The following is a 13,505-nucleotide window of genomic DNA, read 5'->3' on the forward strand; positions in this document are numbered from 1 at the left end:
AGAGAAAAACAGAAGGAACGTATAAGAACAACCTACAGAACTTGTGCAGAATTCAGAAAGAAACATAAAGCTTACATGAAGTCATATGTATATAATCTTTATAAAGAAAGTGAAGAATTTAAACAGAAAAAAAGATCTTATATCACTAAACGTTATGGAGAAGAGAGACGATTTCAGCAACAACACAAGGACAATATGAGAGAACGAATGAGAGTAAAATATTGGAACAGTTTTTCTTTTAGACAGATGCATAATATCAGCTGTGCAATGAACATAAAAAGAAAATATCGTCAGATGCATCGACCAGCTGAAAGTTTACCATGTCATCCACATAACTCTTTAATGAATGAGGCCATATCTCGTTTCAGATCAAACATTAAGTCAGCACCATCGTATGTTTGTACTGTTTGTCTAAAAGCTTCTTTTCCTAATCAGGTGAAAATCTGCAAAAGAGCAAATTACTCAAAACACCAAACTGTAGCTCACCAGTGTCTAACTGGTAAATTTGTTCATGTGTATGATGAAGCATGTCATGATCAATGCAGCTTTCCTATTGAGAGAAAAAGGGAGTATATCTGTCACACATGTCACAGTTCCCTCAAAAGTGGACGCATGCCAAGGCTTGCTGCTGTCAATGGTTTAGAACTGCAGGATATTCCAGCTGAACTGTGTGATCTCAACATTCTGGAGAGACATCTGATTGCCAAATGCATACCTTTTGCTAAGATTATTCCACTTCCAAAGGGCAGACAAAGACTCATACGTGGTAATGTGGTGTGTGTACCATCTGAAGTCCAACAAACAGTTGACTGTTTACCCAGACTCAGAAGCCAATCACAGGTAATGAGGATCAAGCTGAAAAGACGACTGTGCTACAAAGGCCATCAGCTGTTCCAGACTGTCACCTGGTCTAAACTCATTGAAGCCCTTCGTAAACTGAAACAGATTCACCCACAGTACACAGATGTTGTTATCAGAGATGATGCATTGCTTTGTGATCCAACGTTACCTGATGATGACAGCAGTGATGAAGCCAGCATGGGAAGCGATGATTATGATGAAGCAGATCTAATGGAAATTGACAACTATGAAAAAGATGCCCTTTTGTGCGAAAGTGAGTCTGAAAGTGAACAAGATATTAATATGCAATCCTGTGATCAACAACCAGAGGAAATCAATCCAGAGGAACCAGAAAGTGATTTGAACAATGGAGGTTTTGCTCTAGAAAGTTGTCTGCAGCCTGTAGACATTTCAGAAGAGATTCTCTGTTTCAGTGATAACACATATTGTGTGGCTCCTGCAGAAAGAAACAATCCTGTTAGCTTCTTCAGAACTCCTCATTTGGAAGCCATGGCATTTCCTGTGCAGTTTCCTACTGGTCAGAATACACTGGATGAAAAGAGACTTCTTAAACTCACACCGAGTGCTTACTTCAAGTCAAGGCTTTTCAACATTGATGCAAGATTTGCTAAAGACACAAATTACCTATTTTTCTCACAGTTTGTTACTGAAATACACTTGGCTAATTCCAGCATGACAATACAGCTAAGGAAAGGTAAAACTATGACCAAAGATGGACGCAAAATCACATCAGGAATGTTACAAAGTAAGACAGAAGTAGAGAAGCTGGTAAGAAATAAAGATGCAATCAGATTTATGCAGCCACTCAGAGGAACTCCAGCTTACTGGCAGAAAACTACCAAAGATTTATTCAGTATGGTTCGTCAAATAGGAACACCTCAGTTCTTTGTCACTTTCTCTGCTGCTGAGATGAGATGGCCTGAAGTGATTCAAGCAATAAAGAGACAGCAAGGTGAAGAGGTTGATTTTGAAGCCCTGGACTGGTCAGAAAAGTGTGAAATTCTAAGATCAAATCCAGTAACCACCATGCGAATGTTTGATAAACGTGTTGAGGCTTTGTTCAGAGATTTGCTTTTTTCTCCTGCACAGCCCCTTGGTGAAATCATTGATTACTTTTACAGAGTTGAGTTCCAGCACAGAGGTAGTCCGCATATACACATGTTGCTGTGGATTAGAGAAAAGGTAGAAGTAGATGTGGATGATGACCAAACGGTCTGTGACTTTGTGGACAGATACATCTCAGCTCAACTCCCTGATCCAGAAAAACAACCTGAACTGCACAAAAAAGTCAGTGAACTACAAAAGCACAGCAAAAACCACACAAAAACATGCTTTAAGAGTGTGAACTCTGGTTGTAGATTTGGGTTTCCAAAACCACCAGCCACAAGAACAATGATTGTGAGACAGGATGAGGATTCAAACACTGAAGCTGCAAAAGCCAAACTCAGACCTTTGATGAACCTGCTGAAGGAACCTGAAGCTGCTTCGCTCACCATAGAGCAGATTCTGTCACGATGCAACTTGACAATGAATGAGTATGAACAATGCCTCCAAGACATAAACAAGAAAACAGCTCTGATTCTGAAACGTGACCCAAAGGACTGTTGGATCAACAATTACAACCCAGACCTGCTTGAAGCCTGGAACTCTAATTTAGATGTCTCATTAATTTTGAATGCCTATTCATGTATAGAATACCTCTGTAAATATATAACGAAGAAAGAATCTGGCCTCTCTGAATACCTGAAGACAGTTCTTGATAACTCTGATAAGAACACGGTCAATGAATGTGATGAAATGAGAGCTGTGATGCAGGCTTACTCAAAAAAGAGAGAAATCAGTGCACAGGAGTGTGTGACTCGAGTCTGTGGCCTAAAAATGAAAAAATGTTCCCGCAGTGTTGTATTTGTACCAACAGATGATAACCCGGTAAAAATGAGTCGCCCCATGAGCTACCTGGAAAGCACAACACACGACAGCTGTAATATTTGGATGACAAGTTTGAGTGATAAATACAAATGCAGACCTGAGACACCAGAATATGAGGAAATGTCACTGGCTGATTTTGCTGCCTTGTGCAGGTTGGTGAGTGGTCCAAATGAAGGAAAAGATGTGCTTCCTCTTCTGAACCAGCTTGGATTCGTACAAAGGCGAAAGAATGATAAACCAGCTATAATCAGGTATTACCACTGCTCACAAGAAAAAGATCCTGAGCAATATTATGGACGACTGTTGAGACTTTACCTTCCACACAGATCAGAGCAGGAACTGAAACCACAATGTTTCCAAACCTATCAGTCCTTCTACAACTCAGGTTGTGTACGACTTCCATGTTCAGACCACAGTGAGTCTGTGAAAAGGATTGTAAAGAGAAATAAAGACAAGTATGAGAAGAACTCTGAGGATATTGAGAGTGCACTGGAAGAATTTGAACAAAATAGGGACGTTGTGATCGATGAATGGTGTAATCTTGCTCCTGAATCGGAAGTTGTGAGGCTGCAATGTGATGAGAATCTTCCCGAGAGACATTCTGATGATGAGAACGAACAGGAGAATATCCCCGACTACAGTCGTCAGTCTGATGCTGTAACAGAGATCAGAGCCATCAGAGAACAACCTGCAGTCGATCCAGCTGTGGTACGTGTAATGTATCAGAATCTGAACCAGAAGCAGGCCTGCGTGTTCTATGCTATAAGAGACTGGTGTATTCAGCGCGTTTGTGGTTTGAACCCAGATCCATTTTTCTTCTATATCAACGGTGGTGCAGGAACTGGAAAGTCACATCTGATTAAGTGTATTCACTCTGAAGCATCAAAGATCCTGAGCAGACTGCCTTCTAATGCAGAAGAAGCTGACATATCAAATCCAACTGTTTTACTGACTTCATTTACCGGGACAGCAGCTTTTTCTATCAATGGCTCTACATTACATTCTCTACTGAAACTACCCAGGAGTCTGAAACCACCCATTCAAGGACTTGGTAATCAACTGGATGAAGTCAGATCTGAGCTTATAAATGCTGAAATTATTGTTATTGATGAGATTTCAATGGTTTCAAAACCCCTTTTTGCCTATGTGGATGCAAGACTGAAACAAATCAAAGGCACTCAAAGACCTTTTGGTGGAATGTCAGTTTTAGCTGTTGGAGATTTTTACCAGCTGCCACCAGTGCGACAGTCTAAACCTCTCTGTGTTTACGATCCAGAACAGATTGACCTATGGCAGGAACATTTTCAGATGATCACTCTAACCGAGATCATGCGTCAGAAAGATGATGTGGCCTTTGCAGAGATGTTGAACAGGATTAGAGTCAAAGAAAAGACAGATGAGCTTTCTCAGTGCGACAGAGATTTGTTGTCACAGGCTGTGACTGCACCAGAAGAATGTCCAACTGGGGTCTTACACATCTATGCCACCAACAAGAATGTGGAATCCCATAACACAGATACCCTGAAGAAGCTTCATTCAAACATCATAATCATCACTGCAGACGATTTCCAGAAGGATAAATGTACAGGCAGAATGGCACGAAGAGACAAACCATTTACAGGTGGGCGAAATAATTTACCTGACACTCTGAACGTTGCTGAAGGAGCTCGAGTCATGCTGACCAGAAACTTGGACACACTGAACGGTTTAGTCAATGGTGCTTTTGGTATACTGATAAAGGTGGTGAGATCTGAAAATGATGGACAAATAATTAAACTGGGGCTCAGAATGGACAACCGGCAGTCTGTAAGAAGCAACCGCAGTTCTAATGCAGCATCTGATGATCTGGTTTACATTGAGAGAGCAGAGGAGAGTCTGAAGTTTAAAGGAGCGGTACGCAGACAGTTTCCTGTAAAGCTAGCATTCGCCTGCACAATTCACAAAACTCAGGGTCTTACAACACAGACAGCTGTAGTTTCAATGAAGAACATTTTTGAACCAGGTATGGCTTATGTTGCTCTCAGCAGGGTGACGTCTCTCAGTGGACTCTATTTACAGGACTTGGATGAGAACAAGATTTATGCCAATCCTGAGGTAACTGCAGCTCTCCAAACCATGAGACAAGCCAGTGTTGAGGAAATGATGCCTCTTCTTCAGGTCAGAGAAACAGCCAGCAGACCTGACACTCTTACACTGATCCATCACAATACAGAGGGTTTGCCATCTCACATCAGTGACATGAAGAGTCATCATGAAATGGGTTTAGCAGATGTTTTGTGTCTCACAGAGTCTCACCTCCAAGGCTCCTTTGTTGCAGATAGTCTTCATTTGGACGGCTACACCATGTTCAAACGCAACAGACATGTGTCCTACACAAACTTTCCTCACATGGCCAGCAGAAGTGGTGGTGGAGTTGTTGTGTATTTGAGGAATCATTTTCAGGTTCAGGTAAAACAGTATCTGCATAATGTCACTGATCTTGAGTTTTTAGTGTTGAAGGTTCAGGCTCCATTCCCTGCGCTCATTGCTGTTGTGTACAAACCCCCTGACTACAGTTTGACACCATTCATGCAAAACCTGGTAAGTCTTTTAGATTCACTTGAAATAATGGACTGTCACCCAATAATTGTGTGTGGAGATTTTAATGAGAACCAGTTACAGAGTGGAAGAAAACAGATTCTGGAGCAGTTTCAGTCGAGAGGGTATTCACAGCTGATCACTTCTGCCACTACAGACAAGAACACCCTGCTTGACCTCATTTTTATTTCTCAGCCACAGCAATGTCTCAATTCAGGTGTCCTGAGATCATATTACAGTTACCACAACCCTGTGTTTTGTGTCCTGTCCTTGAGCCAATCATGAAGTCGTGTGGTGAGTTTTGAAACAATTACAGATCATGTTTGTTACAGAGTTTACTGATTGTAGAGCATGAAAAAGATTTTTCATTGAAAAAAGTGTCTTCCCTACTCTGTCTGTCAGAAGACCCTTTCTTATTGCAATGTTATTAATCATTTCACCAAATCATTGGCTGAACTTCATGCAAAGCAGGGAACATCTGCTATCATGCACCTCTGATCTGAAATGTGCTGCAACATTTATTAAACCAACATCATTTTTTTTATTCTCATGTTTTAAATGATTAAATCTTTTTACTGTGACGTATGTAGCTCAACAAACAAGATCTTCCCCTCCAAGGGCTTTAAAATATGAAATAGTAAATAAATAAATCCCAGATAAATGCAGGTATTTATTATGGGTCACATGAATAAATACAGACAATTATATTTTCTTGATTATAGTAGATTTTGTAGAATCAAAAGTTTTTGTGATGAATGAGGTTTTGCTTATCATGTTTTACAGGTAAAAAATGTCAAAAGTTTTATATTATCTTTAGGCTACCAGAGATGTCTATAATGATACATTATGTAGAGAAAAACATTTGTACAGCTTACAGAATATGTATAAAAACTGATTTAGAAGTAAATGGATAGTTTTCTGAATGTTCCCGACTACAGTTTAACACCACCCACCCAGCTCAGCCCCCAAGTGTCTATGTAATGCTGGTATGGTGTGTGAGTTTGACTTGGCCTTTATCCGGGTGGGTTTGGGTTTGGGTGGATAAAGGCCAAGTCAGAATTCTCTGAGCAGCTGGAAAAAGCTGCTAATAAACAAAGACATCAGAAAGTGTGGGCTTTAGGTGTAGCCCACGCTTTCTGATGCACTAATTAGACTTAGTAACCGACACCCCATACCAGCATTACATAGACACTTGGGGGCTGAGCTGGGTGGGTGGTGTTAAAAGCACTTGTTTTGTAGATGTATTTTTTCAGACAGGGCACAGTCTCCTTTGTGGCAAAACCTTCAAACTTCACCATCCTCAGCTGAAACAACAATATCTTAACACCATCTTCATGAACTGCTGAGCCAAACCTGATCCATCAGTGCTGGACTGCACAGATAACTACATGCCACACAGAGACTGCTGTTTTATGAACTGCCATACCAGTGTGTCTTCAATGGAGAAGATGACACACCCATCACCTGACCTCCTGCCTGATCTGGAGACCATCATCATGCTGCCCTCTGAGACCATCAATGATGACTGATACTGAGGAAACTGTATTTCCTGTCAGAGATGCTCAGTGATCCTCAGAGCAGAGAGAGGTATGATTCTTTATCTTTGATAAAAAAAAAAATGTCAGTGTTTTTAATTCAATTAATTAATTTAAATCCTGTTTATTGCATAAATAATTCCACACTGAAATGATTATACTTGTTGACACTTTTTGAGTTTTAATTCACATTATGGATTACAAATCTATGCTTTTTCTACTCTGTCTCTCTGTGCAGGTATTGCTGTCTTCTGAGTTCTTCAGTGTCCCAACTGAGACATTCAAACCTCATTGCAGAGCTCATGTCTTTCCTCACCATCATGTGAGTGTGAGATTGCTCTGGATTCTGGTTATGTGGCCTGCAGCACCTATAAGGTATTTCAATATTGTTCATTGTATAACTTATTTGTAGTTTTTAGGCCTTAACACAAATAAAATGTTCCTTTTTCTGTATTTTTTAGAACAAGCTCATCCAGTGTGCCTGCATTCCAGCTTCTTAGACTCTACGGAAGTGGACAGAGTATCAGTGTTTGACCACTCTTACAGACACCGACTTCTGTCAACTCACTTCTACTGATCAGGCACCTCGCTCCAGGAAGACAGAGGGCTGCAAGCCCGTCATCATTTCCAGTGTGGCTTTGTATTCTTGGGGTAGCATCAGATTTTTCCCACAAATATTCAAAGGTAACACTTATTTTAAGCTTAGTTATTAAATCAAAAGTCTTCCCTTGTGTTATGTCTGTGAAGGTTCTTATGGTGTCCTTTGATGTAGTCTCCCTCTTCACTTGCATACCCACTACAGAGGTAGTGGAGACTGTCAGAAAACGACTACAAGAAGACAGCTCCTTGGAAGACAGGAACCAACTTCACACCCGATCAGATTTGCACACTGTTAGACCTCTGCCTTACCACTACATATTTCAAATACACTTCATAAGCGCATGGCACAACATAGAAGAGCCACCTCCACGGGACAAGACTCAGCAGTGCATCTGCATCTAAAGGACAAAGGTCACTCTTTAGAGGATGCCAATGTTCACATTTTGGACAGAGAGGACATGGTTTGAAAGAGGAGTGAAAGAAACCATTTACGTCCACTGTGAGCGACCATCTTTGAACAGAGGCGGTGGTTTACGACACCAACTGTCTGCCATCTATAATCCAGTTTTGAGATCCCTTCCCAGACACCTTAACGCCCACTCACATCCTGGGCCATCTGACCACAGGAAATCACATGATAGGGTGGGGCCAGGTTTCACAATAAGCTCACCCGAAACCCTGGCTGATTGGGACCCATACCCACTTTCACACCTTGGCTCATGTGATTAGGTAGAGGATCATCAGGGGGTCCTTTGTCCCTCTTTGGGGGCAAACTCCCACTGGTTTTAAATCTGGGACTCTCCACCATTTGACCTTAGAACTGAAGAAGCTTCTCGGATGAGAGGTGAAACGTCTTCAAGCAACTCAAAGAAGTCCAGACGCTTTTCTTTCCAAGCTCATTAGACTTCCCTTGTGTTAATTACATTTTATTTGTTGTTGTTTTCTTTTAGATTTATATGCAGTGATTGGATGTGGTGGAGCTTTGTTAACTGTGTGTAAAACATCTGTTTGTGATGATATTTACAATGAGGCTTTAAGGTGACAGTTTCCATGTTATTTCAATCCTTTTACTAAGCAAAAACATGTTTGCAATTAACATATTTTTTCAGTTTTGTCTTTTGTATTTATGGTTAACATTCCTCTATGACAGCAAATGCTAAACTGGTCCAAGTAACCAGCATATCATTGGTCAAAGGCAAAAAGGACCACATGTCACACTAGCAATGAATTTTTGACTGTGTTTGTGTTAGTATAGAGTAGGTCTAACAGTGGTTTTCCACATCTGCTCTAATATATATAGATAATGGGTCAGACATATAAAGTCATTTTGAAAAGTTCATAAAGGTCATTTATATGTGTTCCTCTTTATCATTTTATATCAGGTCACACAGCTGACCTGAGTTTTGATCAGAGTAGAACCATAACATTCATGCTAATGGTTCTACTGTTTACAGTTACTTTATGATGGATTTAACCCTGGTTACAGCACTATGTGAAAAGCTGTTAGAGTTAAAGTTAACCCAGTTAATACCTCATCATAAGTCACTCTCTAACACAGGGTAGTGATTATTTTTCACTGTAATTTATTCCACAACAATGTTCTTTATTTGATTCTTTAAATATGCATATTGATTGTTCAGCTGTGTGACTCTCCACACCTGAAATATATCACAATGTGGACTTCATTTCGACAGTATTTTGTAGATTGGTACCATATTTATCATCAAATCATCTTGTGCATTTATTACCTAAATGTTTTTTGTTTGTTTGTTTGTTTGGGGTTTTTTTTTGTTTTTTTTGTTTTTTTTGCAATTTTTACATTTCACCAGCTGTGTAAACTCCGCAATTTTACCTTGGTTTTGTTCCACATCAGTTTATCTGCTGCCTGGTATTCCTGTCTTCCTTCTCTCACCCCAACCGGTCGCAGCAGATGGCCGCCCCTCCCTGAGCCTGGTTCTGCCGGAGGTTTCTTCCTGTTAAAAGGGAGTTTTTCCTTCCCACTGTCGCCAAAGTGCTTGCTCATAGGGGGTCATATGATTGTTGGGTTTTTCTCTGTATCTATGAAGCGCCTTAAGGCAACTTTTGTTGTGATTTGGCACTATATAAATAAAATTGAATTGAATTGAATTGGTTTTCTTCCTTTTCTATTGTTTCTCGTAATTTTTCACAGTTAAACAAGTAACTTTGAGGTTACTTCAGCGTTTTCAGCTGTTATCTGTTGACAGTTTTGCCTAATTATTACATTTCTGCAAAATTATAGCAGTTCTGGTAAGTTGTAATATTTCTGCCAAGTTATTAATTTTCTGCTAAATTAAATCATTTCTGCTACGTTATGTTATTCTAAATTATTACATTTCTGCTAAGTTGTAGCTTCTGGTAAACTACAATATTTCTGCTGAATTGTTATGTTTCTTCTAAGTTATTGCATTTCTGCTAAGTTATTACATTTTTGTTAACTTGATGTTGTTCTGCAAAGTTACTAAAATTTCAACAACTTTTTAAACACTGACTTTGATTTCTTCAGCTTCTTCAGCTATTTCAACTATTTTCAGCAGACAGCTTCAGCTTTGAAGCATCCACACAGCATTTTCGTAGGAAATGCTGTGTGGATGCTTTAAAGCTGAAGCTGTCTGCAAAAACTAGCTGAAAAAGCTGAAAACGTGCAGAAATTGTAAAAACTTTGCAGAGAGAAAGGAACTTTGCTAAAAAGTAATAACTTAGCAGAACTGCAATATCTTAGAGGAAACATAATACTTGGCAGAAATACAATAGCATAGCAGAACTTGGCAGAAATACTGTAACTTACCAGAAACATGATAACTTCTCAAATATACAAGAATTTAGGAGAAATAGTATAAGATAACAGAAAGAATATATTTAGCCAAAAATACTTAAACATTACAGAAACACTATGATTTAGAAAAATAGTACAACATAGCAGAAATACTGTGATTTACCAGAGACACTGTGATGAACTATGAATATTGTAATTTTAAATTAATACTATGTTTTAGCACAAATACTATAATTTGACAGAAATACTATCATTTGGCAGAAATACTATGTTTCAGCACAAATACTCTGGTTTAGCACAAATATTATAACATAGCAGAAATACAATTATATAGCAGAAATGCTATATTTAGAAAGAAAAATATAATATAGTAGAAATAATATGATTTAGTTGAAATACTGTAATCAGCACATATACTGTAACATGACAGAAATTCCTCCACTTAGTAGTAATACTATAACATAACACAAATGTTATGATTTGGCACAAAAACCATGATTTGGCAAAAATACTATGATTTAGCAGAAATACTATGATTGAGCAGAAGTACTAAGATGTAGTAAAAGTACTTTGATTTAACAAAAATACAATTATGGAGGAGTAATACTTTAAAATGGGAGAAATATTGATACACACACACATACACAGAGCCTAAAGGGAACAGTATTTGTGCCATGGAGTGTTAACAAGAATGTGAGGTCCATATTAGAAAAGCTGGTAAAATGATAAAAGTTTGCAGAATTGTAATAAATGATGAATATGAATTACTGGTCTGTGATAGTGTATTAATTTGTAGGGAAAAAAACATGTGGACCAAGGTGGGATTGAACCAACGATCTTTGGCTTGAAGATCCATTTCACTACCAACTGCGCCACTGGGAAAGAGAGCGAACGCCTGGAAAACAGGGTGATGAGCAGTTAGAATTAGATCGCGGTGAGAGGCGAAAAACGCCGTTTTTTGGAGTTACAAAACGTCGTGTAACTCAAAAACTAGGTGGACTAGAAGCATAATTCTTGTACTGGGTGAATCAGCGGCCTTTGGTGTACTTTGACTGCGATTTTCATTGCTCTTTGTACAACCGTCGCTGAGATATGACGAGAGAAGAAACGGAAGACCTCAGATATGATTGGCTGGCTGGGAAGCCGTGCAGGCCCTGATTTGTACATTTCAATGAGTCAGTCCTCACAGAGGATTGGCTGCCTGGGGACCTGGCAGTAATATATAGAAATAGTATGATTAAGCATAAATACTACATTTAGTAGAAATACTATGTTTTAGCACAAATACTATAAAAAGCAGAAATACTATAATTTAGCAGAAATACTATATTAAGCAGAAATACTATTATTTAGCAGAAATACTATAATTTAGCAGAAATACTATAAAAAGCAGAAATACTATAATTAAGCAGAAATACTATATTAAGCAGAAATACTATAATTTAGCAGAAATACTATATTAAGCAGAAATACTATAAAAAGCAGAAATACTATGGTTTAGCAGAAATACTATATTAAGCAGAAATACTATTAAAAGCAGAAATACTATAAAAAGCAGAAATAATATAGTATTTATGCTAAATTATAGTAAGCACAAATACTATAAAAAGCAGAAATACTATAATTTAGCAGAAATACTGTAATTTAGCAGAAATACTATATTAAGCAGAAATACTATAAAAAGCAGAAATACTATAATTTAGCAGAAATACTATAATTTAGCAGAAATACTATAAAAAGCAGAAATACTATAATTAAGCAGAAATACTATATTAAGCAGAAATACTATAATTTAGCAGAAATCCTATAAAAAGCAGAAATACTATAATTTAGCAGAAGTATTATAAAAAGCAGAAATACTATGATTTAGCAGAAATACTATATTAAGCAGAAATAATATAAAAAGCAGAAATACTATAATTTAGCAGAAATACTATAATACATGCTGCCAAATAAGGGTAGGGTTCTCTCTTTCTCACTAAACAAACACACACACACACACAAAGAGAAAGAAGCAAGTTTGTAGGTCAGTCAAGCAGCCTGGGAGCTGCTGAATTTGAATCCACCAATCAGAGAGGCTGTGTACTTTTTCCCGCCAAAACAGGTGCAGCCGTTTTTACACACACAGCAGAGAGACAGGATTTTTGCAGTCTATTTCTCATAGTGAGGACTACCCTCCAAACAAATGGCCATAATTTCCTAACCGTAGGGGCTAGAACGGTCATTCTTACACCGTTTTGTTCAGAAGAGATGGGGGAATCTTCAAGTGTTGACAATTTATCATTAAAATATGAATTATTAAAGATATTTGACTTGTAATGCACCATAACTGAGTAGAGGTGAACCAAAAACTGCCTTGACTTGCCCTCAAACAACGCTTTGTAACTCTAAATCTATTTGGAGTATCGATGAAATTCTTTCACCGTAAGAGACAGCAGGCTTTAGTGAACAGTCATGGAAATTTTCAGGTCTCTATAGAAATCCATCAAAAAGATATGACGAGAGAAAAAAGTGGTTCATTTCCAGAGTTTGAAATCTGAAGAAATCTGAGCGAAGGACGGATTTCCTACCCTCAAACAAACGTAATTCATGGCCAAATGGTAATAGGTGAGAAAAAAATTCTTGAATTGTGAGCGTCAGGAGTGTCTGAAGATATATCGGGACAAGCCTCATGTCTTAACGTCGCTTCGTTAAGGAGATATGACGATTCGAATATGCCTCTCATTACAGAAATCAAGCAGTGATTTTAAAGAAACTCTCCATTGATTTTCTATGGAGAGTTTTCAGACTTTGTGTTTGTCTGAGGAGATTTGCCAAAATTCTATAAATTCCACAACAATGATAGTGACATTTTCTGAAAGCCAGCAAAAATACCTACGTTTTGATGTATAATTTGTGGGAGTTGAGTGAAAACTGAGCAAGTAGGAAGAAGTTGTTCGGACATGAAGAGAAGACTGCGAAACTTACAGTGCCGCACTGAAAGCCAAGTGCATGACAACCATAACAACGCATGTATTTTGTGAAAAATCACAATTTTGCAACTGAAAACTTAAAGAGGGATAAGATGAAAACGGTAACAGATATGAAAAAGCTGAATCATACATGAATAGCCCAATAATTTGTGAACATTTTAAAATTTGAATGGTTGTTCTAGGCGAAAGTATGAGGAAGTAGTTAAGTTTCAAATACAAGCAAGTTTTAGCAGAATT

At 38.3% G+C, this 13,505-nt stretch overlaps 1 protein-coding gene and 1 long non-coding RNA gene across 3 annotated transcripts; both read left to right on the forward strand.

The window, feature by feature from the left end:
* Positions 1-76: 76 nt before the first annotated feature.
* Positions 77-4,988, forward strand: LOC148098215 (uncharacterized). 2 transcript variants are annotated; one of them, XM_087830077.1, is made up of 2 exons: positions 77-4,683; positions 4,815-4,988. In XM_087830077.1, exons 1-2 carry the CDS (start codon positions 196-198, stop codon positions 4,857-4,859), a joined length of 4,533 nt encoding a protein of 1,510 aa, XP_087686203.1. In that variant the 5' UTR covers positions 77-195; the 3' UTR covers positions 4,860-4,988. The 2 variants fall into 2 exon arrangements, with proteins under 2 accessions (XP_087686203.1, XP_087686204.1); XM_087830078.1 differs by having other exon boundaries at positions 77-4,411; positions 4,849-4,933.
* Positions 4,989-6,412: 1,424 nt separating this feature from the next.
* Positions 6,413-9,595, forward strand: LOC148098216 (uncharacterized). Its single transcript, XR_015716558.1, has 4 exons — positions 6,413-6,954; positions 7,141-7,277; positions 7,364-7,586; positions 7,705-9,595. It is a non-coding gene; the product is annotated as an uncharacterized LOC148098216 (long non-coding RNA).
* The last annotated feature ends 3,910 nt before the right edge of the window (positions 9,596-13,505 follow it).

This window comes from Neolamprologus brichardi, chromosome 16 (genome assembly GCF_056152115.1).
Source record: "Neolamprologus brichardi isolate AB-2024 chromosome 16, ASM5615211v1, whole genome shotgun sequence".
NCBI lineage: Eukaryota > Metazoa > Chordata > Actinopteri > Cichliformes > Cichlidae > Neolamprologus > Neolamprologus brichardi.